We start from the raw sequence: 27,242 nt of genomic DNA, 5'->3' as shown, positions 1-27,242 counted from the left end.
TTTGAAGAATCTCAAATATAAAATATATTTTGATTTATTCAACACTTTATTGTTTACTACATGATTCCATATGTGTTATTTCATAGTTTTGATGTCTTCACTATTATTCTACAAATGTAGAAAATAGTAAAAATAAATCAAAACTATGGCTGGTACTGTAAATAGAGAAGAACAGTTTGGGGTAAGTAGAGTATAGTTTGTATTAGGGGAGGGGAAAATAATATTTTCACAACATACGATAAGCAGGTCTTAGGTATCACTGTATGTAACCTACAGTGCCTTCATGGCTTTTTCCCACTCCATCTTCTTCTCAGTGCAGGGAACTCCACTCTGTCCACTGAGGTCCCCATTATGCAGAATGTTTGTAGGCCTTCGACTGGAAAGGTTTCTTGCAGCTTGATTAAGGCTTCATCAGCGCTTGTGAATTCCATCCTTTGCGTTCCCTTCCTTACCCACAGCACTGCCGGGAAGCGGAGTTGAGATTTTATCCCATTTTCCTCAAGAGGCTGTCTGATTGGCAGGTATTCCTTACGTTTCTTTCTCAGTTTAGCAGACAGGTCCTGGAATAATCGAATGGTCTGGCCTTGGATTTTGATCTCCTTTCCCCCTCGCGCCTTCAGAATGTTGACGTTGGTCTGATAGTTCCAAAGTGTGAACATTATCATTCGTGGGTATTTAGAATTTTTCTGTTTCACGCAGATCCTATGGCATCAATCCAAATCCTCTGGTGATATACCCACATCAAGTTCCTCTATCAGTTTGACCACGTAACTGGAAAGTTCTGGTAAGGACAATAATGTCATGTTGCTACGTCTCATTCTGTTTTCGTGCTGATCCAATTCCTCTTCTAAAGTTTGTTTCCAAAAGACACATTTTTGTTGTCTTATTCGTTCAAGCGTACGTTTTGTTTGTGTGTGCATCTCTCAAAGACTGCAGTGTATAAAGTCAGAAAATCTGCTGTGTCACCCACTGTCACCAAGGGAGCAACCCAAGGCTCGATCCTAGGCCTCACGCTCTTCTCAATTTACATCAACAACATAGCTCAGGCAGTAGGAATCTCTCTCATCCATTTATATGCAGATGATAGTCTAATACTCAGCTGGCCCCTCCCCGGATTGAGTGTTAAATCTACAACAAAGCTTTCTTAGTGGCCGACAGGCTTTCTCTACCCTTAACCTTGTTCTGAACACCTCCAAAACAAAGGTCATGTGGTTTGGTAAGAAGAATGCCCCTCTTCCCACAGGTGTTATTACTACCTCTGAGGGTTTAGAGCTTGAGGTAGTCACCTCATACAAGTACTTGGGAGTACGGCTAGACGGTACACTGTCCTTCTCTCAGCACATAGCCTGCAGCTTTGACATAATCGCTCCTCTTTCACCCCAGCTGCTAAACTAACCCTGATTCAGATGACCATCCTACCCATGCTAGATTATGGAGACATAATTTATAGATCGGCAGGTAAGGGTGCTCTCCAGCGGCTAGATGTTCTTTACCTTTCGGCCATCAGATTTTCCACCAATGCTCCTTATAGGATACAACACTGCACTCTATACTCCTCTATAAACTGGTCATCTCTGTATACCCATCGAAAGACCCACTGGTTGATGCTTATTGATAAAACCCTCTTAGGCCTCACTCCCCCCCTATCTGAGATGTCTACTGAAGCCCTCATCCTCCACATACAACACCCGTTCTGCCAGTCACATTCTCTTAAAGGTCCCCAAAGCACACACATCCCTGGGTCGCTCCTCTTTTCAGTTCGCTGCAGCTAGAGACTGGAACGAGCTGCTGCGAACGGCTTTAATGAAGTGGCAGCTGTAAGCGTGTCAATGATGTTGCCATATTCTAGGACCGGTAGAAATATTGACTGAATGATCTGCTTTCTACTATTAAGTGAGAAGCATTGCCCTTTTCTATAGAAGAAGCTATAGAAAGATAGAAGATTTTCATTCACATCTTCTTACTTAAATTCATCTGTTTTTTTTAAAGGACAACTTATCATCTATCTAAATGCCAAGATATTTGTAAGTAGGGATACGATCAATATGGGCACCGTCTAAGGTACAGATGCTTAAATATTTTAAGTAATTTTTATGCTCTATAGAAAACAACACATACTTGCTTTTCCCATATTCAATACTAATTTAAGATCAATAATGGTATTTTGTAAAACAATGAAAGCAGACTGTAGGTCAGATAGAGCCTGGTCGACAGTAGGGGCAATAGAATACACAACAGTATCGTCCACACACAGGTACAGTTTAAAAAAATCACAGACAAACAAATATTGTTCATGTATTTGGTATTTTATTAGGATCCCCATTAGCTGTTGCAAAAGCAGCAGCTACTCTTCCTGGGGTTCCACACAAAACACGAAACATGAGATAATACAGAACATCAATAGACAAGAACAGCTCAAGGACAGGCAAATGTAGCCTACATATCAATGCATACACACAAACTATCTAGGTCAAATAGGGGAGAGGCGTTGTACCGTGAGGTGTTGCTTTATCTGTTTTTTGAAACCAGGTTTGCTGTTTATTTGAGCAATATACGATGGAAGGAAGTTACATGCAATAATAATAATAATATGTAATACTGTACGCTTATTTGTTCTGGATATGAGGACTGTGAAAAGACCCCTGGTGGCATGTCTGGTGGGGTAAGTGTGAGTGGAACTGGTCTTCCAGTTACTGCAGAGGCATGGATGTTCAACTTTCTTTCAAGTTGGTCCATGTTGGAACCAGAACCAAATATTAAGAAAAATATATATTTCTGTCTGGAACCATCATTCATTGCAACCTGGTCTCAGAGCATCTCATATGATTTTGTATGCAAATCTGGACACTCCTTTTAGAATATGTTACATTTCATATGGTTACATGAGACAGAAAACGAAAGCAGGGGTGGTTGGTCAGGGTGGATGGGTAGGCGTATAATGCAAACGTCTTGCAACCCAAAGGTTGCGAGTTTGAATCTCATCACGGACAACTTTAGCTTTTTAGCTAATTAGCAACTTTTCAACAACGTACTACTTTTGAGCTACTTTGCAACTACTTCCCCTTCCCCTTCCCCTAACCATAAACCTTTTAGCTAACACTTCCCCTAACGGTGACCTTAACCCTTTAACCTAACTCCTGTTAGTGTTCAAATACTGGAGAGTTGAGACCAAATCACGGACGCTGGACAGAGTGGATTTCAGTTGTAACAAAATACAGTTTTAATGAGTCAGAGATATCTTGTCCCGCAGTTTTACGTGCACAGACCTAGTTCACATAACTCGGCAAGGAGCCAGGTGAAAAAGAGGCCTATACAATGGGTACATACATTTTTATACATAGAATAAAGTAGGTGGAGTCTTGTCGTTTCGGTCTTCTTGACTGGTCGGAGGGTTGGAGGCGGGCCTTGCTCTAGCCAGAGCAGGCCCCATTGGTGCACAGCAAAAGTTCTTTGCTCTTGGGACCGGCCAGTTAGAGGGAGATGAGATGTGTGTTTATATAAGGAAGAGGGGGTCAGTCTTATGGCTGGGTGTATGTGTTCTTACGACGGAATGTCTTTGTTTATATGAGCTATGTGTATGAATATTTATATAACACTCCTAACCTTAACCCCTAACCCCTAGCTAATGTTAGCCAGCTAGCTAACGTTAACCACTTAGCTAGAATTTGTAACATATTTATTTAGAGAATTCCTAACATATTGTACATTTAGCAAATTCGTAAAATATAATATGAATTGTAATTCATAACATATCATATGAAATGGGTAATGGACAACCACAAATGAATTGCATACCATAAGAAACGTAACATCTCATTCTAAATTAAGTGTCTCATACAGGATAATATGAAATACTCTGAGACCAGGTTACAACAAACTACAAATCCCACAAGCCATTGATGTTCTTTTTAGTTCTGTGTGCTTCTAATTTAAGCCATCATCCACCACTATCAACAACGTTACTGCAGCAATGCTTCACTGGTCTTCTCTGCGTTTTAAAATGCATCAATTTATTCTGCAAGACTAGAGGATATAATATCTATAGCTAAATGGAGATTACTCGTGCCAGACCATCGCTGTTTGGAGATATAGGTGAGTTGTTTTATTTGTGTCTCGCCTGTCTGAAAGTTCAACGAGGCTAATGCTCATGACGTAAACAGCATGAATGCTTAACCCACAATCAAAATTATAGTAAAATATTTGTCATGCCTCTCCCTTGTTGAGTATTTTATTTAGCTGGCTTATTCAGGCCTAATATTAGAAAACGTTCTGCTCTTCCTTGTTTTACTGACCTAATTTGAGACCATCCAGCTAAGCTTGTTATAACAAGCTAGAGACCAGTGTATTAGAGCATGTACTATTTTGTAGGCTACGTAGGTAACCTGGGTGATCCTTATATAACATTCATTCGCTGTATCTAGCTTTTTTGCTGACCAGATCATGAATCTAGCCAATGTTGTCTAGATGTAATACATTTAGGTTAGGACTATGCCTATGCATGTCACCAACCATCACATAGACAGACAGCGGACGTCAGCAACGGGTAAGCCTCGTAGGGAGGGAGGTGCGGGTTTATGACAGGATTCACGTGTCGTGAGAGCGGTGTCTTGGACCAATGATTTATTGCTCTGGAGCCTACAATGGGTTTCAGCGAGAACTCAACATCTAACACCGTGTTTTTTCACTGCTTGACTTGGACTGAAATTAGTTGCCGTTACTCATTTTCGGTGCCTCTAGTATTTATATTTAGGTGCAGGAGCTCCACAATACGTTCGAGCTCATATTCTATAGTAGGAACAAGAGCTGGAGCGTTAGAAAGTGTGTGGTACCGGTGTTGTGCCGAACTTCACCCCCCTGCCAGAACCCCACCCCCCTTGCACACAATCAATGCTTCATTGATGCGACTTGCTTGGTAGTTGAGATTTCTGCTCTTCACTCCGTTGTTAGTTTAGCCTACATTTCACTGATCTTAGTAGCAGAAATCATTTTTTATTTGTGTCCTTCAATGCAGTTGTCAATGATCACGTTAGGCTTTGTTTCATTTTTTTTTTATGGCGGTTTGATCGCGGGGGAAGCACTAGTAATGTTTACAGTTTTCGGTTTGGCTATTTGTTTCAAGTGTATTAGTCTATATATAAATCTCTTTGCCAAAATTCGTAATCTCTCCCATGTCTTATTCGACTGGGAATTGTTCTGAAATATCTATTGCTTGCCTACATTTCACTCCCTCTGTGTTTAATATAACACACACACATTCATTATCCATTTCGGGTTGCCTAACGTGAAGTTTGTTCTATAGAAAGTATTTGACTCTGATAAGTGCCACAGAAATAATTTGACTCTAGCCGCAAAATTAAGGAAATTAGAAGGGGGGGGGGGGGGGGGGGTTCGGCAACACCATTTTCTTGCCTGCCGAACCCCCCCTCTAATTTCCTTAATTTTGTGGCTACAGTCAAATCATTTCTGTGGCACACACTACTGGTCAACATGAGCTACCAAAATAATTATGATGTGTACCAACCAGTCCTTGCAGTCCAAAGATAGAAGGGGGGGGGGGGGGGGGGGGGGGGAATTAATAATGACTGTATGTGTGTTATATTAAACATAGAGGGAGAATTCTGGCAGGGGGGAGATTTTCGGCACAACACTGGTACTCAGCTCCAGTGAGCTCCTGCCCAAATCAGCAACGGACATTATTTAATAATAAATACAGACATAAATTAAAGGCCTACTTTGTGTAATGAGCTCAAATAATTTGACTGTAAAATATATAATTGCCCTCTTTGTATCATGAAAATTAGATCAACAGTTATTGGGCAGAATAAATAGATATAGGCATCAATACAACATGTGCATGTACTCTCTGTATCATACAGTGAGCTTCAAAAGTATTGGGACAGTGGCCAATTGTGTTGTTGTTTTGGCTCTGTACTCCAGCACTTTGATTTGAAATGATACAGTGACAATGAAGTTAAAGGGGTAGAATGTCAGCTATAATTTGAGGCTATTTTCATCCATATCGGGTTAAACAATTAGAAATTACAGCCCTTTTTGTTCAAAGTCCCCCCATTTTAGGGGACCAAAAGTATTGGGACAAATTCACTTATATGTGCGTTAAAGTAGTAAAAAGTTGACTATTTGGTCCCATATTCCTCGCACGCAATGACCACATCAAGCTCGTGACTCTACAAACTTGTTGGATGCATTTGCTGTTTGTTTTGGTTGTGTTTCAGATTAATTAGTGCCCAATAGAAATTCATGGTACATAATGTATTGTGTCATTTTGAGTCACGTTTTTATTGTAAATAAGAATAGAATATGTTTCTAAACACTTCTACATTAATGTGGATTCTACCATGATTACAGTTAGTCATGAAGGAATTGTGAATAATGATGAGTGAGAAAGTTACAGGCACACAAATATCATACCCCCAAGACATGCTAACCTCTCACCATTACAATAACATGGGAGGCTAGCATTTTTTTTGGGGGGGGGGGGTGCGTCTAACTTTCGCATTCATCATCATTCATGATTCATGATTCATTCAGGATTATCCATAATCATGGTAGCATCCACATTAATGTAGAAGTGTTTTAAAAACATATTCTATTCTTATTTACAATAAAAGTGACTCCAAAATTATTTCCCATTAATTTCTATTGGACGAAGTGCCAAAGTGGGGGAGTCGTCACAAAAAAACATGTGTCACTGTCCCAATACTTTCGGAGCTCAGTTGTATATATACAACCACCTAAAAGGAAGTGATTCACAAACCTTCCATAACAAAGCCATCACCTACAGAGAGATGAACCTGGAGAAGAGTCCCCTAAGCAAGCTGGTCCTGGGGCTCTGTTCACAAACACAAACACACCCTACAGAGCCCCAGGACAACAGCACAATTAGACCCAACCAAATCATGAGAAAACAAAAAGATAATTACTTGACACATTGGAAAGAATTAACAAAAAAACAGAGCAAACTAGAATGCTATTTGGCCCTAAACAGAGAGTACACAGCGGCAGATTACCTGACCACTGTGACTGACCCAAAATTAAGGAAAGCTTTAACTATGTACAGACTCAGTGAGCATAGCCTTGCTATTGAGAAAGGCCGCCGTAGGCAGACATGGCTCTCAAGAGAAGACAGGCTATGTGCTCACTGCCCACAAAATGAGGTGGAAACTGAGCTGCACTTCCTAACCTCTTGCCCAATGTATGACCATATTAGAGAGACATATTTCCCTCAGATTACACAGATCCACAAAGAATTCGAAAACCAATCCAAATTTTAAAAACTCCCATATCTACTGGGTGAAATTCCACAGTGTGCCATCACAGCAGCAAGATTTGTGACCTGTTGCCACGAGAAAAGGGCAACCAGTGAAGAACACACACCATTGTAAATACAACCCATATTTATGCTTATTTATTGTATCTTGTGTCCTTTAACCACTTGTACATTGTTAAAACACTGTATATATATATAATATGACATTTGTAATGTCTTTACTGTTTTGAAACCTCTGTATGTGTAATGTTTACTGTTAATTTTTGTTGTTTTTCACTTTATATATTCACTTTGTATGTTGTCTACCTCACTTGCTTTGGCAATGTTAACACATGTTTCCCATGCCAATAAAGCCCTTGAATTGAATTGAATTGAATTATAGGAATTCATTGCTTTTCTCCTTCCCTCCCGGACCTGCAGCTCATGGCCTGGGGTTCTGGACAGACCGTTCGGCGGTACACGAGGCAGCAGCCCAGGGAAAGGCTCTTCAGCTACAGAAGCTGATCCAGGGAGGTGCAGCAGTTAACATAGTGGCTGTGGACTCCATAACCCCCCTCCACGAGGCCTGCATACAGGGACAAACACAGTGTGTCCGGTTGCTGCTGGACGCTGGTGCTCACGTGAGTCAGAGGGCTATTTTTCTCTTGTGATATGTCTGTCGGTAATGGTACTACTGCTGAATCTGGAATGGGGGGGAATCCTTAGGGTGGTGACTTATCTGCAGTAACCCCTACATGCAAACAACTGTGACTGTTTCTGTGAGGGCCGGGAGACATTTGAACAGAAGCCAAATTCAGAATTTGAGGGGGAGCTAGTCCCTGGGAGCCTAAGGGTTTTTAGATTTGAAATTACACATTGATTTGTTTTACAACTGTTATAAAATGGACCATCAATAGTTCAGATTCTCTATTTAAGGACTCTTGAGAGGTATCAGTGAACATTTTAAAAAATGAGGTGCTATAATGTTGATTTGTGTGTGCCTGCCTGTCTGTCTCACTCAGGTGGATGCGCGGAACATTGACGGCAGTACCCCGCTGTGCGACGCCTGCGCTGCGGGCAGCCTGGAGTGTGTGAAACTACTCATACAACATGGGGCTACGGTCAACCCTCCACTGTTCACCTTCTCACCCCTCCACGAGGCCTGCATGGGGGGTACATGTTCATGTTGTGAGAGGGGGCGAGGGCACGGCAGTAACACAGTATAAAGAACACACACATACACTGGGATAATGGGATACATCTGCATTGCTTGCTGTTTGGGGTTTTAGGCTGGGTTTCTGTATAGAACTTTGTGACATCGGCTGATGTAAAAAAAAAAAAAGCTTTCTAAATACATTTGATTGATTGATATTGTGTAGTTAGTCCCCCTCAATACCCAAGTGTTGAACTATGACTGACGTAGGTGTGTGTGTGTGTGTTACAGGTAACTCTGACTGCGTTCAGCTCATGATAGACGTGGGAGCTCTGATGGAGGCCCATGACTGCCACTTCGGGACACCGTTACATGTAGCGTGTGCCAGACAACACTTTGACTGCGCCAAGGTCCTCCTCAATGCAGGTGGGTGGACCACATTGTGGTAACATTATTTCAAAATGTTGTTTTGCTCCTGATCATTCAAAGACTATTAATGGGACTGTGCTCTCTCAAGTAAATAAGTACCTAACCTAACCTTAAAAAAAAGGTGAGATTTGAGATATTGAGAAACTTCAGACGTACATTTGAAGCATTACATCAATTCAAACCATAACTTGATCTTGACATTTTACAGTTAAAACAACGTCCTGTACTTTTTTGATGCAGATTGTAGTTTTCAGAACGTGTATAACGGTAAGTCTCGACCACTTCCCTTTTTAAAATCAAACCGTTTCATCTTCTCCAAAGGGGCGAACGTGAACGCTGCCAAGCTCCACGAGACGGCGCTCCATCACGCAGCCAAAGTAAAGAACGTGGATCTGATCGAGCTGCTGATTGAGTTTGGTGGGAACATATATGCCAGGGACAACCTGGGCAAAAAGCCCATCAACTACACAAGTCAAGGTTCTCCCACCAATATCTGCCTAGTGTTCTATGAAAGTAAGTGTTTTATTCATGCCACGTAGGTAGAAAAGACTGGAAAAGTGTAGAGATTATCCTATGTATGAAAATATGACCTTCAAAGAGAGATTTTCACACTACTGAGCAGAGCTGAGCTGCATTTGTTATGCATCCACCGTAGTTGTTATGCATCCACCGTAGTTGTTATGCATCCACCGTAGTTGTTATGCATCCACCGTAGTTGTTATTCATCCACCGTAGTTGTTATGCGTCCACCGTAGTTGTTATGCGTCCACCGTAGTTGTTATGCGTCCACCGTAGTTGTTATGCGTCCACCGTAGTTGTTATGCATCCACCGTAGTTGTTATGCATCCACCGTAGTTGTTATGCATCCACCGTAGTTGCTATGCATCCACCGTAGTTGTTATGCATCCACCGTAGTTGTTATGCATCCACCGTAGTTGTTATGCATCCACCGTAGTTGTTATGCATCCACCGTAGTTGTTATGCATCCACCGTAGTTGTTATGCGTCCACCGTAGTTGTTATGCGTCCACCGTAGTTGTTATGCGTCCACCGTAGTTGTTATGCGTCCACCGTAGTTGTTATGCGTCCACCGTAGTTGTTATGCATCCACCGTAGTTGTTATGCATCCACCGTAGTTGTTATGCATCCACCGTAGTTGTTATGCATCCACCGTAGTTGTTATGCATCCACCGTAGTTGTTATGCATCCACCGTAGTTGCTGGAGCCATGCTGGAGAGGACAATATGAAAATAAAATATTTAATAAAATATTAGAACCTCACAATGCAGTTCAGGTTGGCACAACAGTGTGAAAAGGGTTAATATAATATAATTATCTCAGCGGACATGTTTTCGTTCTTTCCCAGATACTCCCCTCAGTCTACAACAGATCAGCAGGATAGCTCTGAGAACAGCACTGGGCAGAAGAGCCCTGGACGACGTGTCCAAACTGGGCTTGCCCAATCGCATCACCTGCTACCTCTCATATCAGCCACCCCCAGATCTGGACTTGGACTTTGACTACTTCTAACAAGTCCAATCCTACTTCTAACAAGCCCCATCCTACTTCTAACAAGCCCCATCCTACTTCTAACAAGCCCCATCCTTACTTCTAACAAGCCCCATCCTTACTTCTAACAAGCCCCATCCTACTTCTAACAAGCCCCATCCTACTTCTAACAAGCCCCATCCTACTTCTAACAAGCCCCATCATACTTCTAACAAGCCCCATCCTTTTTACGAGTCTGTTTTGTCTTGTGCCGAACGATTCCACCACATAGGAATAAGCCTGGTCCCAGGTCTGTTTGTGTTCTTGTCAATGCCAACTCATTGTAATGCTGACATTTTTCAACCAATTAGCATAACAATGGCTGATTGCACAAACAGACTGGCCCTCAGACTAGATGGGAATGAAGATGCAGGGTAGCCTGGTTCCAGATCTGTTTGCGCGTTCTTGCCAACTCCTATTGTCATTGTCAGGCTAAAAACACATTGACAACGACTATAGGAGTTGTTTATACAATTACAAACAGATCTGGGACCAGGCTAGAAGCAAGAGAGCCCAAACTCATTTGTCTGAGTTAAGGTTTCAGTTAAACTACAATGAAAAGTAGGGATATGAATGTAAGCTTACTGATGTGACAGGTGTCAGCTAGCTATGCTCGAAAGACTGAGGGCGATACTCAAATCTGTATCGCCGAAGGGTTATATTTCTATCCAGCTGTAAAGGTCATTTCTGATTGAGCCGAGATATCTTAAATGCAGTCTCTACGATACGGATTGAATCTAGGCCTAAGCGTTCCCACTAAGCATAGTCTCATGCTTGTACCCAGATCTATTTGTCCTGCCTTATGTTTGGGATGTTGTGCCTTGCCAACTGCAAGACGGCACAAACTGATCTGGGACCAGGCTAGTCTGTCCAACCTTTCTGAATTCTTAAATCTTTTAGCTAAGCTTTTAGGATTGTGTAATTATGTGTACATATCAAACATGTATGTTTATTTTGAATAATGTGTATATAAACTATGTAAATAATACAAATTATTTGATTTATGTAAATTCCATGAATACTGTATATGTCTATTTTGAGTTTATAAGTGTTGCATTTTGTCTTCTTCTGTATGGTTGGAGTGTTAGAAAGGAGGGTGTTGTCGCAGGGGTCAAGTGCACACCCCTTGAAATGAATTTTGTTATCATATTAATTGATTGTATTGTTCTTAATACTTTTTACTCTTCCATTGTTGCTTTACTGAAAATAAATGATGTACAGTACCAGTCAAAAGTTTGGACACACCTACTCATTCAAGGGTTTTTCTTTATTTTTCCTATTTTCTACATTGTAGAATACTTGTGGAGACATCAAAACTATGAAATAACACACATAGAATCATGTAGTAACCAAAAAAGTGTTCAAGTCTAAATATATTTTCTATTCTTCAAAGTAGCCACCCTTTGCCTTGATGACAGCTTTGCACACTCTTTGCATTCTCTCAACCAGCTTCTCTCACCTGGAATGCATTTCAATTAACAGGAGTGCCTTGTTAAATGTTAATTTGTGGAATTTCTTTCCTTCTTAATGCGTTTGAGCCAATAAGTTGCGTTGTGACCAGGTAGGTGTGGTATACAGAACATAGCCCTATTTGGCAAGAATAGTTCAAATAAGCAAAGAAATTACTTTAAGACATGAAGGTCAGTCAATCCGGAATGTGTCAAGAACTTTGAAAGTTTCTTCAAGTGCAGTTGCAAAAACCATCAAGCGCTATGATGAAACTGACTCTCATGAGGACCACCACAGGAAAGGAAGACCCAGAGTTACCAACCTCAGAAATTGCAGTCCAAATATATACCACATTATTCTGCAGTGATACGCCTTCCCATCTGGTTTGCGCTTTGTGGGACTATAATTTGTTTTTCAACAGGACAATGACTCTCCAAGAAGGAGAGTGATGGAGTGCTGCATCAGATGACTTGGCCTCCACAATCACCCGACCTCAACCCAATTGAGATGGTTTGGGATGAGTTGGCCCGCAGAGTGAAGGAAAAGCAGCCAACAAGCATATGTGGGAACTCCTTCAAGACGGTTGGAAAATCATTCCAGGTGAAGCTGGTTGAGAGAATGCCAAGAGTGTGCAACGCTGTCATCAAGGCAAAGAGCCTCTACTTTTGAAGGATCTCAAATATAAAATATATTTTGGTTTGTTTAACACTTCTTCAGTTACTACATGATTCTATGTGTTACTTCATAGCTTTGATGTCTTCGCTATTATTCTATGCAGGAAATACGTAAAAAATAAAGAAAAACCCTTGAATGAGTAGGTGTGCCCAAACTTTAAACTGGTACTGTATATTGTGTTATATGTTGGAACATGTAAACCGAGCACCAAGCAGTGCCATATTCACAATACTTTTTGAGGAGAAATACAGAACTACTGTGTGGTTAACATTAGCTTTTTATCTGAAACTGTCACAGTTAAGTCTGTTGGAGAATGGGGAAGGAGCATCTTGTTTGGTGGATGTAGCCATGGAAGTAGGGGCTTTCCAGGGTTAAAACGATTGCGCAAGTAAGCATGGTTTAGCGGTCATTGTCTGCTTCCGAGTATGCTGACACACACACACACACACACACACGAGGACTTCCTCTTTCTTCACATCAGAGGTCTTGTTCTCTTCACCAGTGACAGCTGACAAACGGAAATCTCACAGCATCGATTCAAACATCAAAGCTCTTTATTTTTAATTGAAAAGGAACACAGGTAGCTTCTCACAGATTTTCCCTCACATAATCTAATTGGTCTTTCCCTTTTCACACAAAGCATTCCAGTGATACTTGTTCCCCTCTCTTTGCACACAGCATAACTTGTGGTTGATTGTCGTGTCAGTTTCGTGCTTCTCTCACCTCCAGTTCTCAAGAGAACCCATTCCGAAACCTTTACTTTCCCACCATTAATACAACTCAGTTGCAGTCCAATTCTCTACCCTTCTCTCCAGGCGTGCCCTCATACCCTACACTTGCGCACTCTCCTTCACGGATTTAAAAGGAATGGGCTGGTTGTAGGAATATGTTAGAAACTCCCTTCTGCCGTACTTACACTAATCCAAGACTTTTAAAATGTGAGAGTGAACACTTCCTTGTGAAGGAGGGTAGAGAATCGGCCGAGCCTTCTCACAACAACATACTCATTTTATCCTTTGTCACCTTTGTCTCCACAACAACACATCAGACAGTTGACTAATATTTGCATGTGGTCTGCACTGTGTACACTACTGAAGATCAACCTCAACACATGGTGCTGCATGGAAAGAGAGGCTCCAGTCTCAAAATGGCACCCCACAACCCGATATAGTGTAACTACTTTTGACCAGGCCACATAGGGCTATGAAACCCCCCCCCCCCCCCCCCAAAAAACATGGAATAGGCTGTCATTTGGGGCACAGAGAAACGTCTCAACAAAGCCTGCAGAGGCCTTTTTAATAGTAACGAAGGACACACGGACCAACCCTGTAGAAATAATGACTTATCAAATCAAGTGGTTAATAAATTCCAGTTCCAAGCAACATTTATTCTTATTCTAAGAGCTAAAAACAGTGCTATTTTGTATAAAAAAACAGAGTTAGTCATTTTAACATTTAAAAAAAAAATCCTAATCCTAAAATCCTAATTCTCATAATCGCTGTAACAACCATTTTCAGTCAATTTGGTTGGCAAATATCATTCCCTTGTAAAGTAAACCAATAACTTTTTTTTCTCCTGAAATTTACAGAACTCTTCAATTTCATTGGTTTGCAGTGCACAGACTGGACGGATGTGATTGGACGGTTTTGACATAGCTTACTACATGGTCGTCATGGTACATCACTGCTATTGTCATACATACTCTTTTATGCAAAATCACTACTCGACAGACAGGTGTCATGGAAATTCACAAACAAGTAGCCTCCACATTAATATCACAAGTAAGAAGTCCAACATAACACCATAGAAGAAGAAGACACAGTAGAAATACAAATGAATGAAGGTGTACAGGTGTAGACATCCCACGAGGCTCCGTGGACTCTTCCGTTCTCCTAAACCCCGGTCTCTTTCCTCCTGCGATGAGTACCACGGCTCCACTCTCTTTTGATTTTACTTGAAGAACCAGACGCGGGGAGTGTCTCTGTGCCTTTACACCCAAGGATTGGCTCACCGACCTGGTGCCAGACGTTCTCATCTGCCCCTTCCCCCACCATATCAGACATGGACACCACAGAAGAACGACGCTTGGCCCTGGTCATGGTTGTAGCCTCACTGTGCTGATCTCTGAGTGGCGCCCTCTGCTGTTGAGGTTGGGCGTCGATGGCGCTGCGGAGACAGTTGAGCCACTGCTGCTTGTGGAAGACGTCGTTGACCTGCAGAGTGTGAGACTGGCCGTGGGTCGGGTCCAGGGAGGTCACGCGGAACACGTTCTTAGCTGGAGGACAGCGAGAGAAGGAGAAAAAAAATGAAGATGATATAAACTGTTGTTCATGGTAAAACACATCCACATATACAGTGCCTTGCGAAAGTATTCGGCCCCCTTGAACTTTGCGACCTTTTGCCACATTTCAGGCTTCAAACATAAAGATATAAAACTGTATTTTGTTTGTGAAGAATCAACAACAAGTGGGACACAATCATGAAGTGGAACGACATTTATTGGATATTTCAAACTTTTTTAACAAATCAAAAACTGAAAAATTGGGCGTGCAAAATTATTCAGCCCCTTTACTTTCAGTGCAGCAAACTCTCTCCAGAAGTTCAGTGAGGATCTCTGAATGATCCAATGTTGACCTAAATGACTAATGATGATAAATACAATCCACCTGTGTGTAATCAAGTCTCCGTATAAATGCACCTGCACTGTGATAGTCTCAGAGGTCCATTAAAAGCGCAGAGAGCATCATGAAGAACAAGGAACACACCAGGCAGGTCCGAGATACTGTTGTGGAGAAGTTTAAAGCCGGATTTGGATACAAAAATATTTCCCAAGCTTTAAACATCCCAAGGAGCACTGTGCAAGCGATAATATTGAAATGGAAGGAGTATCAGACCACTGCAAATCTACCAAGACCTGGCCGTCCCTCTAAACTTTCAGCTCATACAAGGAGAAGACTGATCAGAGATGCAGCCAAGAGGCCCATGATCACTCTGGATGAACTGCAGAGATCTACAGCTGAGGTGGGAGACTCTGTCCATAGGACAACAATCAGTCGTATATTGCACAAATCTGGCCTTTATGGAAGAGTGGCAAGAAGAAAGCCATTTCTTAAAGATATCCATAAAAAGTGTTGTTTAAAGTTTGCCACAAGCCACCTGGGAGACTCACCAAACGTGGAAGAAGGTGCTCTGGTCAGATGAAACCAAAATGGAACTTTTTGGCAACAATGCAAAACGTTATGTTTGGCGTAAAAGCAACACAGCTGAACACACCATCCCCACTGTCAAACATGGTGGTGGCAGCATCATGGTTTGGGCCTGCTTTTCTTCAGCAGGGACAGGGAAGATGGTTAAAATTGATGGGAAGATGGATGGAGCCAAATACAGGACCATTCTGGAAGAAAACCTGATGGAGTCTGCAAAAGACCTGAGACTGGGACGGAGATTTGTCTTCCAACAAGACAATGATCCAAAACATAAAGCAAAATCTACAATGGAATGGTTCAAAAATTAACATATCCAGGTGTTAGAATGGCCAAGTCAAAGTCCAGACCTGAATCCAATCGAGAATCTGTGGAAAGAACTGAAAACTGCTGTTCACAAATGCTCTCCATCCAACCTCACTGAGCTCGAGCTGTTTTGCAAGGAGGAATGAGAAAGAATTTCAGTCTCTCGATGTGCAAAACTGATAGACATACCCCAAGCGACTTACAGCTGTAATCGCAGCAAAAGGTGGCGCTACAAAGTATTAACTTAAGGGGGCTGAATAATTTTGCACGCCCAATTTTTCAGTTTTTGATTTGTTAAAAAAGTTTGAAATATCCAATAAATGTCGTTCCACTTCATGATTGTGTCCCACTTGTTGTTGATTCTTCACAAAAAAATACAGTTTTATATCTTTATGTTTGAAGCCTGAAATGTGGCAAAAGGTCGCAAAGTTCAAGGGGGCCGAATACTTTCGCAAGGCACTGTAATACCTCTTAAAGCACAACTGGAAGAAACTGCACATCTCCTTGGTCTCAGTATCTGTCCCAATAGGATCATGAACCCAGAAAAATATAGGTGGTGTTAACGACACACAGGATATTGTGTCAGCAACTCATAAACTGGACATTTAATCCTGAGATCTACTTGTCCAACGCATTTTTGAAAAAGAACAAGGAATTGAAGAAAGTCTAATTGAAACAATTGAGCCCCAGACCATAACTCCTCACCTTTCTCCCCCTGGCTGAAGGCCCCTCTGAATGACCCTCCCATGCGTACGTCTCCATCCTGCAGGTCCTCCAGAGCCAGGTCTCTGATGGGGAGGGGCTGACGGTACACCTGGTAGCAGCTCCGCTCGTGACGTGTCACCGGCCTCGTCAGCACCAGCAGCTCAGAGAACAGGAACACGTGCAGTTTCTACACAACACACATGCCCGGTACTGTAAAGCACTGTGACAACTACTAATGTAAAACACACGCTTTATAAATACATTTGATTAATCAACTTTACACAGAGAAGAAAAACAGAAAGCCTGGATACATGGTAGTTGGAGGGGGCATAAAGCCATACAGAACAGGTTATATTGCTATACAGCGTGTCTGAACAAGGCTCACCGAGCCACTCTTGTTGCGTAGCTCTCCGTGACACAACAAGGTCTTGCAGTTGTCGATGAGCGGGTCTCTCTGCCTGTCGTCCAGATACTCCAGCTTATTAATGTAGTACTGACTCTCTGACTCTCCTTTCCTCATGTTGATGTCAGACAGCACACCCTGGATGATGGCTATCTGGAATCACAGTGTTACACCTCAGTCAATTCAACTCTTAATACATGTAGAATTCTATTAGCATGTGTGGCTGTGCCATTTGTAACTCTTATGATGTGTCCGATAACTGTGTGACGATGTAAGGTAGTGTGGGTGCTCTCTACAAACCGCCTTCTCCAGACAGGGAACGTCAGGGTGATCTGGTGGTGTATGTCTCAGTATCTCTCTCAGCAGTAGGGGATATTTCACCAGACGGCTCCTGGGGATATCCAGGAAGCTCCACAGGTCCAGCTTCCTACTGAAGGGAGACTCCAGGCAGCGCTGCAGGAAGTCCTGCACCTTCCGGTCCTGCTTCTTCTGGTCCAACAGGGCCTTGGCAGCCAGCTGGTTACTGCAATAGTCTCTGTACGCATTCAGACCTGGCAACTAGAGGACGACAGGGGGGTGATGAAGATGAAGACACATTCTCTTTCTCACCCCCCCCCCACAAAACATTAAGAAATGAAGAAAAAAGGAGTTTCATCCCTGTGCACATTCAGACAAAGAAAACTTGGAAGAGAAGAAGACAAGTGTCATTTTCAGATCATGGAAACGTGTCTGCTTTTTAAATCAAAGAGAAGAAGATGATCAAGATGGCAGCTGACTCCTCTCTCTAAAGACGGGGAGAAGAAGGTCAAAGATGGCATCTGACTCCTCTCTCTAAAGACGGGGAGAAGAAGGTCAAAGATGGCATCTGACTCCTCTCTCTAAAGACGGGGAGAAGAAGGTCAAAGATGGCATCTGACTCCTCTCTCTCTAAAGACGGGGAGAAGAAGGTCAAAGATGGCATCTGACTCCTCCCTCTAAAGACGGGGAGAAGAAGGTCAAAGATGGCAGCTGACTCCTCTCTCTCTAAAGACGGGGAGAAGAAGGTCAAAGATGGCATCTGTGGATGAAGGCAACACGGGGGGGCGAGAGCATGAAGCTGGGACTACATTTCATAAATAAACAAAACACATTCATTCTAAATATTGGCGATGCGAGAAAGATTTTACATTTCAAGTTTATTTGCAAAGTGTAATTAATACATTGGAAATCTTACTCGCTCGAGCTCACGCAATAGAAAAAATAGCCATAAAGAAATATACAAATGAGTTTGAGTTTATTTTATTTTTACTGGGACCGTGCACATTAATCAACGTTTCAGTAAAAGTGCCGGTTTTAGCCAGCCGGCTAATTTTCAACCGCAGTCCCTGGGCAGGTTATTAAAAATACACAGATAAATACCATAAACCCAATACACAAGAGAGGAGGCACCTACCCAGTCCACGACGATCTGTCCAATCTGACCAACTGTTCCATTAGGACCGGTGCCTTTTGCAAGCTTATCCAACAAGTCTGTAGCAAGGAGAAACACACGAACGAAACCATCAGCCCTCTATTTCAAGAGGATTTCTTCTTCTTCAAATAGTCTTGTCGTAGTCACTGGTATTGGGGGTTACTAAACCTGTAGCCACCAGAGGGCCTATTGGGGGTTACTAAACCTGTAGCCACCAGAGGGCCTATTGGGGGTTACTAAACCAGAAGCCACCAGAGGGCCTATTGGGGGTTACTAAACCAGTAGCCACCAGAGGGCCTATTGGGGGTTACTAAACCAGTAGCCACCAGAGGGCCTATTGGGGGTTACTAAACCAGTAGCCACCAGAGGGCCTATTGGGGGTTACTAAACCAGTAGCCACCAGAGGGCGTATTGGGGGTTACTAAACCAGTAGCCACCAGAGGGCCTATTGGGGGTTACTAAACCAGTAGCCACCAGAGGGCCTATTGGGGGTTACTAAACCAGTAGCCACCAGAGGGCCTATTGGGGGTTACTAAACCAGTAGCCACCAGAGGGCCTATTGGGGGTTACTAAACCAGTAGCCACCAGAGGGCCTATTGGGGGTTACTAAACCAGTAGCCACCAGAGGGCCTATTGGGGGTTACTAAACCAGTAGCCACGAGAGGGCATATTGGGGGTTACTAAACCAGTAGCCACCAGAGGGCGTATTGGGGGTTACTAAACCAGTAGCCACCAGAGGGCGTATCGGGGGTTATTAAACCAGTAGCCACCAGAGGGCGTATCGGGGGTTACTAAACCAGTAGCCACCAGAGGGCGTATCGGGGGTTACTAAACCAGTAGCCACCAGAGGGCGTATCGGGGGTTACTAAACCAGTAGCCACCAGAGGGCGTATCGGGGGTTACTAAAACCAGTAGCCACCAGAGGGCGTATCGGGGGTTACTAAACCAGTAGCCACCAGAGGGCGTATCGGGGGTTACTAAACCAGTAGCCACCAGAGGGCGTATCGGGGGTTACTAAAACCAGTAGCCACCAGAGGGCGTATCGGGGGTTACTAAACCAGTAGCCACCAGAGGGTGTATCGGGGGTTACTAAAACCAGTAGCCACCAGAGGGCGTATCGGGGGTTACTAAACCAGTAGCCACCAGAGGGCGTATCGGGGGTTACTAAACCAGTAGCCAACAGAGGGCGTATCGGGGGTTACTAAACCAGTAGCCACCAGAGGGCGTATCGGGGGTTACTAAACCAGTAGCCACCAGAGGGCGTATCGGGGGTTACTAAACCAGTAGCCACCAGAGGGCGTATCGGGGGTTACTAAACCAGTAGCCACCAGAGGGCGTATCGGGGGTTACTAAACCAGTAGCCACCAGAGGGCGTATCGGGGGTTACTAAACCAGTAGCCACCAGAGGGCGTATCGGGGGTTACTAAACCAGTAGCCACCAGAGGGCGTATCGGGGGTTACTAAACCAGTAGCCACCAGAGGGCGTATCGGGGGTTACTAAACCAGTAGCCACCAGAGGGCGTATCGGGGGTTACTAAACCAGTAGCCACCAGAGGGCCTATTGGGGGTTACTAAACCAGTAGCCACCAGAGGGCGTATCGGGGGTTACTAAACCAGTAGCCACCAGAGGGCGTATTGAGGGTTACTAAACCAGTAGCCACCAGAGGGCCTATTGGGGGTTACTAAACCAGTAGCCACCAGAGGGCGTATTGGGGGTTACTAAACCAGTAGCCACCAACTCTCAAATAAAGAGTTGGCAGCACTATTGACACTAATGCTTAGAGCTGGGGTCAATTCCATTTCAATTTAGGAAGTAAATGGAAAATCCAACTCCAATTCTTGAAACTAAAATGTAATTAAAATTAACTGGAATTGACCCCCAACCCTGTTGAGGCTAGTAGTAAATATAATGAAGATTAGTATCTTCATGAAGTGGAATGTACGAATATGATGAAGACCTAGTACCTTCATGAAGTGGAATGTATGACGAAGACCTAGTACCTTCATGAAGTGGAATGTACGAATATGATGAAGACCTAGTACCTTCATGAAGTGGAATGTACGAATACGATGAAGACCTAGTACCTTCATGAAGTGGAATGTACGAATATGATGAAGACCTAGTACCTTCATGAAGTGGAATGTACGAATACGATGAAGACCTAGTACCTTCATGAAGTGGAATGTAAGAATCCAGATCTCCAAATATATGAGTTAGCTCCTCCTCTGTCATGATGGAAAGCTTCAGCATGGGATCATGATATGCCTGTTGAACAAGAAATTAAAGCTAAGGTCAATCAGCTTCACGAGGGGAAGAGACAAACTTGTTAATTGAATCATTTATTGTACCTTTCGTGCCATTTGGAGGTCTTCAATAAGGTCCTGTTCTCCTCTGGACAGCTCATGAATGGCCTAGAGAGAACATTATGTTGTCAATAAGACTTGCCACTTCTGAATTCATCATTTATTCCATACCAGACAAAGAGTACATATCGAACTCTGACACAAACTGCGAACTATGACATCAATCCCCTTACTACATACTAGGGCTGGGTGACACGGCCTAAAAATCATATTGGTTTATTTTGGTGCTGTACGTGGTCTTATTTTCCTAAATCAATGTTCATTGATACGCACTTTTCAGCAGCGTCTGCTCTGGATCTGTGGCAGGGGGAGGGGCTTGGTGTGGGCGGCGGGGGAGGAGGGGCTTGGTGTGGGCGGCGGGGGGAGGGGCTTGGTGTGGGTGGCGGGGGGAGGGGCTTGGTGTGGGTGGCAGGGGAGGGGCTTGGTGTGGGTGGCAGGGGAGGGGCTTGGTGTGGGTGGGTGGCGGGGGCTTGGTGTGGGTGGCAGGGGCTTGGTGTGGGTGGCGGGGGGAGGGGCTTGGTGTGGGTGGCAGGGGGAGGGGCTTGGTGTGGGTGGCGGGGGGAGGGGCTTGGTGTGGGTGGCGGGGGCTTGGTGTGGGTGGCAGGGGCTTGGTGTGGGTGGCAGGGGAGGGGCTTGGTGTGGGTGGCGGGGGCTTGGTGTGGGTGGCGGGGGCTTGGTGTGGGTGGCAGGGGAGGGGCTTGGTGTGGGCGGCGGGGGCTTGGTGTGGGCGGCAGGGGAGGGGCTTGGTGTGGGTGCCGGGGGCTTGGTGTGGGTGGCAGGGGCTTGGTGTGGGTGGCAGGGGCTTGGTGTGGGTGGCAGGGGCTTGGTGTGGGTGGCAGGGGCTTGGTGTGGGTGGCGGGGGGAGGGGCTTGGTGTGGGTGGCAGGGGCTTGGTGTGGGTGGCGGGGGGAGGGGCTTGGTGTGGGTGGCAGGGGCTTGGTGTGGGTGGCGGGGGCAGGGACTTGGTGTGAGCGGCGGGGGCTTGGTGTGGGCGGCAGGGGAGGGGCTTGGTGTGGGTGGCGGGGCTTGGTGTGGGTGGCGGGGGCTTGGTGTGGGTGGCGGGGGCAGGGGCTTGGTGTGTTTGTAAATGGGAAAGTGCACACAGCACAGGAGCGAGAACGACAAGGCATCATGAGAACAAGCAGACAAACACAAAATAAAATGTATTTTAAAATAAAAACGTGATTATTGCGATACAGGCATTTGGAATATCGCGCAATTAGAATAAATTACATTAACTATATCACCCAGCCCTACTACATATACAATAATTAAGCAATAATGCCAGAGGGGGTGTGGTATATGGCCAATATACCACAGTTAAGGGCTGTTCTTATGCGCAATGCTGAGTGTCTGGACACAGCCCTTAGACGTGGTATATTGGCAATATATCACAAACCTCCGAGGTGCCTTATTGCTATTATAAACTGGTTATCAACGTAATTAGAGCAGTAAAAATAAATGTTTTGTCATATCCGTGGTATAAGGTCTGATATACCATGGCTTTCAACCAATCAGAATTCAGGGCTCAAACCACCCAGTTTATAATAAGGCATGATATATTGTGATTATATTATGCTTGGCACAACGCATTATCTATAAAAGTCATTGAACTATGATGATAACGTATGCTACAGTTGTATGTTACCTCCTGTCTCTTAATCTCTTTGGTGGAGAAGGTGCTCTTCTGGTGAACGTCCAGTGTTTCAGACCACAGAGTGCTGTTCCTACGTTTGGGAGGTGTTGGGCCCGCTGCCTTACTGCACGACTTCAGGGACGCCCCCGGCGACTTGCTGTCACCCCGCAGCGACATGTTCTGAGGACACGAGTAATAATTTAGACACGCCAGAGTCTGGTCTCGGGCTTCTCTGTCCGTGCCACTACTGTCAATCTCCTTCTCTATAACTTCCTGCTGTTCATTAAACAAAATCCACACAACAACAAAAATGATCTGCTATCAGGTCACGTGCCATTGGCTTCTGTCTGGAGTTATGACAGCATGATATATACCATACCTGGATGGTTTGACCAAAGCGTCGGACGGCTCCATTCTTGGAAGGGGAGATCAGGTTAGCCAGAGATGACACCCGGCTCAGTGGTCGCACACGCTTGTTACTGGGCTCCTGCAATACAGAGGAGTGAAATCATTGTTACGGACAGCAATCTGAATACATACCCAGGGGATATAACTAACGACCCTATCGCTTTGCTTTACTCCACTTCTCACATATATATTGGTCACTTACACATGGTGAGCAGATGTTATTGCGAGTGTAGCAAAATGCTTGTGCCAAATGTAAGAAATAATACATTAAAAAAAACACAGCAAAGTGTCCTAAGGACTAGAAGTGAGGCATTCCTCTCTGTCGACTTACTTTGAGGTCAAAACTGGACAGACTGACGGTGTCGTCATCCTCCTTTTTCTCTTTGCGTTTTCTCTTCTGTAAAGATGGTACCAGAGAAGGCTTAGACTACAGTCAGTGACGCTCACAAGGCCGTTAAGGGGGGGGGCAGGATATAGCCTACTGGTATGCTGTATATACATATATCACATTGGGGGCAGGATATAGCCTACTGGTATGCTGTATATACATATATCACATGGGGGGTGGGGGGCAGGATATAGCCTACTGGCATGCTGTACATACATATATCACATGGGGAAGTGTATTAATCCTCAGAAAACGTGTAACATTTGGTGGAGCCTTGGCTTACTACTTTGAGGTCAAAGCTGGACAGACTGACAGTGTCATCATCCTTGGGCTCTTTGTGTTTCCTCTTCTGTGGGAAAGACAAACACGTGTACAGAATGAGTGTGTTGCTAACCTTCACAAGATTTAAAAATGTGAATATACAGTACCTTGCAAAAGTACTCAAACCCCCCCTTGAATTTCTTCACATTTTATTGTGTTACAAAGTGGGATTTACAATGGATGGAATCGTATTTTGTGTTGTTGTCGACGATCTACACAAAATACTCATATGTCAAAATGGAAGAAAAATGATAAAAGATGAATACAAATATAGTAGTTGCATAAGTATTCAGCTCCCTGAGTCAATACATGTTAGAAACACCTTTAGCATTGATTAAAGTTGCGGGTCTTCTGGGTAAATCTCTAAGAGCTTTGCACACCTGGATTGTGCAATATTTATACATTTTTTGTTGTTGAATTCTCCCCAATTTCATGGTATCCAATTGTACGATCTTGTCTCATCGCTACAACTCCCGTACGGGCTCGGGAGAGACGAAGGTTGAAAGTCATGCGCAAACCCAGGGACTCTGATGGCACAGCTGGCGTTGCAGTACAGCGCCCTTAACCACTGCGCCACCCGGGAGGCCCTATCCATTATTTTTTTCAAAATTCTTCAAGCTCTGTTGGGGATCATGGCTATTGAGCAATTTTCTAAACTTGCTAATGATTTTCAAGCAGATTTAAGTCAAAGCTGTAATTTGGCCACTCAAAAACATTGTCTTCTTTGTAAGCAACTCCAGTGTAGATGTGGCCTTGTGTTGTAGTTCATTGTCCTGCTGAAAGCAGATTTCCTCTCCCAGTGTCAGGTGGAATGCAGACGGTTTCTTCTAGGATTTAGTCTTTGCTTAGCCCCACCTAGTTTCTCTTTATACCAAAAAAGTGTATTCCTTTGCTGTTTTTTTCCTCCCCGCATATTTTGGAATATTTTTTAATTCTGTATATTTGTATTCTTCTTTTCACTCTGTCATTTAGGTAATTATTGTGAGTCACTACAGTTTTCTCCCATCACAACCATTGAACTCTGTAGCCGGTTTAAAATCCCCAATGGCCTCATGGTAACTAAATCTCTCAGCAGTTTCATTCTTGTCCTGAAGCTCAGTTCAGGACAACTGTATCTGTAATGTGTCTAGGTGGTTTAATACATAATCCACAGCATAATTATTAACTTGACTACGCGTAAAGAGATATTCGATGTCTGATGAGTTATTGTTACCTAGCAATCACTGCCCTTATTTATGAGGCTTTCAAAAAGCTCCCTGGTCTTTGAAGTTGAATCTGTGCTTGAAATACTTGACTGAGGAACCTTACAGTTGTTGTATGTATGGGGGGGGGGGGGGGGGGGGGGGGGCAGAGGAAGGGTTAGTCATTCAAAAATCATGTCAATCCCTATTATTTCACACAGAGTGAATCCGTGTGATTTGTTAAGCCACAATTTACTCGTTACACTTAGGCTTGTCTAAACAAAGAGACATAATACTTTTACAAGGCACTGTACATTTCACATTGAAATAAATCAAGTAATTATTTTTGTACTGTGTTAAAAGTTTATTGACTGACTTCGTAGTAACTGAGAAAGACAGAGATAGATGCTGGATTGATGTTGGCGTTACATTAGTTTAGTACTACTCACCAGACTGAAGTCCCATGGTGTTCCTGGAGTCAGAAAGGTGAAGGAACTCCCTCGGCACAGTGGAGGTCTACAGTGAGAGAAAGAAAAACAGGCAGAAATAAACACTAGTTGAGATATTCATACTGTATCCCAACCCAAATGCCCCTACCCTAGGGCATATGGAATCTGACTCTTTGACAAATCAGACACACACAAATCATACTTTTGGTGTTAAGTGTAGACTTACATGTTGATTTCGTCCACCCACACCAGACACGACCAGGACAAGCATGTTGAAATATCAAAACGATCTCTTAACAAACTATATTAAATTGGAGGACAGGTCGAAAAGCAGTTAAAAATGTATTGCAATGTAGCTTGCCAACCGCAATATAAAGTCCAAAGAAAATGAAGCCTGGAGGAGGAAAGATGACTAAAAACCTACTCGGTTTACCCGTTTATCTGTGGATTAATTATCGGAGTATTTTTTATATTACAGGATAAATTAGCTAGCAACAGCAAGCGAGCTAAACTGCCAAGAAAGTTAATGCTTTTTGACCTGTCCCAAAATTAATATATTTGGTTCAGAGTTTGTTTTGATATTTCAACCTGGGTGTCCTGATCGCGTCTGGTGTGGGTGGACAAAAATCAACATGCTGGTGGTGGTCTCGTCAGTATGTTTGAGGCAAAGCATACAACTTTCCTGAAAATGTGTTCTAGATAAACCTACAACACCGATATAGAAGAACAATGTTATCTTTTGCTGGACTCTTTCCTCAGGAGATTGATAGTAAGTTCAGCATCAGATGCCTCTAAAACGCTGTGGGGTGGTCCACTCAAGTACTGCTATGGACGTAGTTAGCTAACTAACTATTTTAGGCAAATTTGAGACTGCTCAAACTTCACATTTTGTTTTATCTAAATAAATAAAAAATCAAACGAAACTAGTTAGCTACATAACGCTACTAGTTAGTATAGCCAATACATTAACTTAGCTAACTACTCTAACGTTAACTTACTAGAGAGCAAATCCAGAATTATAGTTCACGATGCAGTGTTTGAGGCTAATTACTAGAAAATGTAAACAGAGCACATGACCCATACGTTAAAACCAGGGGACCCTAGCTTGATACGTTTGGCTAACTAGCCACAGTAACATGAAGGCCAACCTAAATCCATATTTTATTAATTGAACCATTATTAAATTGATTAACAATGTGATGTGACAAATTTTAGGTTCCAAATCTGGCTAGCATATCGGGCTAATCTTGAATATTTTTTTTTTTAGTCTAGAAACACACATTCAATGTATCAATATTACCCATCGCTTCTTACTTTTTGGAGTTGTTGACAGTGGCGGGGGAGGTTTCTGAGTTGACCGTGGACGTTCTCTTCGAGGAAATCCTTCGTCTCTTCGGCTCGTCTTCCACAGATAATTCGCCCACCTCTGACTCCTCCATTTTAGAGGTTGGGTGTAGTAGGAAGCTAGCCAATATCGCTAATTCAAAACAATGGAAATTGCAACGATGGATGAAAGAAATCCGCAGTAAATCGATCAATCCAACCAAAAGTGACGGCGGAAGTTTGAATATGGCGGAATATCACAAATCGGCCAATGAGGGAAAAGCTTGAGGATTTCGAGTGGGAGGAGTTAATTTACTGAAAAGAATATTGAGGAAAAGCACGTTGGCGGTCTCTCAGTAAATTCACTTCAGTGAGAAACATGGCCGGATTAAGCATGGTCCGATTAAGTGATTAATGCGGCTGTTAACTAAAAAATTGGGAGTTGTTGAGAATTGTTTTTATTCTATTGGTTCTCTCTTTTCAGTAGAAGCCATTTGCTTTCCAAACTGTACGTTTTTCCCGCGATTGTATTTTGAAATCTGCAAAAGGGAAACTGACAACAACAACCAACCATAGAAATATAATC

The 27,242-nt window shown here is 43.4% G+C and overlaps 2 protein-coding genes across 3 annotated transcripts; one reads left to right on the top strand and one right to left on the bottom strand.

Moving 5' to 3' along the window:
* Positions 1-3,900: 3,900 nt before the first annotated feature.
* Positions 3,901-11,649, top strand: asb13b (ankyrin repeat and SOCS box containing 13b). Of its 2 annotated transcripts, none has more exons than XM_021577491.2 (6): positions 3,901-4,092; positions 7,709-7,908; positions 8,290-8,440; positions 8,712-8,846; positions 9,171-9,362; positions 10,215-11,649. In XM_021577491.2, exons 1-6 carry the CDS (start codon positions 4,050-4,052, stop codon positions 10,376-10,378), a joined length of 885 nt encoding a protein of 294 aa, XP_021433166.1. In that variant the 5' UTR covers positions 3,901-4,049; the 3' UTR covers positions 10,379-11,649. The 2 variants fall into 2 exon arrangements, with proteins under 2 accessions (XP_021433166.1, XP_036815527.1); XM_036959632.1 differs by lacking the exon at positions 3,901-4,092 and adding an exon at positions 4,392-4,543.
* Positions 11,650-13,056: 1,407 nt separating this feature from the next.
* LOC110500230 (neuroepithelial cell-transforming gene 1 protein) lies at positions 13,057-27,158 on the bottom strand. Its single transcript, XM_036959631.1, has 13 exons — positions 26,648-27,158; positions 25,334-25,400; positions 23,666-23,731; positions 23,326-23,391; positions 22,966-23,073; positions 22,599-22,766; positions 20,937-20,999; positions 20,757-20,853; positions 18,570-18,646; positions 17,438-17,695; positions 17,120-17,290; positions 16,735-16,921; positions 13,057-14,795 (listed from the first exon to the last, which is right to left on the bottom strand). Exons 1-13 carry the CDS (start codon positions 26,770-26,772, stop codon positions 14,413-14,415), a joined length of 1,836 nt encoding a protein of 611 aa, XP_036815526.1. The 5' UTR covers positions 26,773-27,158; the 3' UTR covers positions 13,057-14,412.
* Positions 27,159-27,242: the final 84 nt, after the last annotated feature.

The sequence above is a fragment of the Oncorhynchus mykiss genome, chromosome 2, assembly GCF_013265735.2.
Source record: "Oncorhynchus mykiss isolate Arlee chromosome 2, USDA_OmykA_1.1, whole genome shotgun sequence".
In the NCBI taxonomy this organism is placed as follows: domain Eukaryota; kingdom Metazoa; phylum Chordata; class Actinopteri; order Salmoniformes; family Salmonidae; genus Oncorhynchus; species Oncorhynchus mykiss.
The sequence above is the reverse complement of the archived record's forward strand: the minus strand, read 5'-3'. Positions and strand labels throughout refer to the sequence as shown.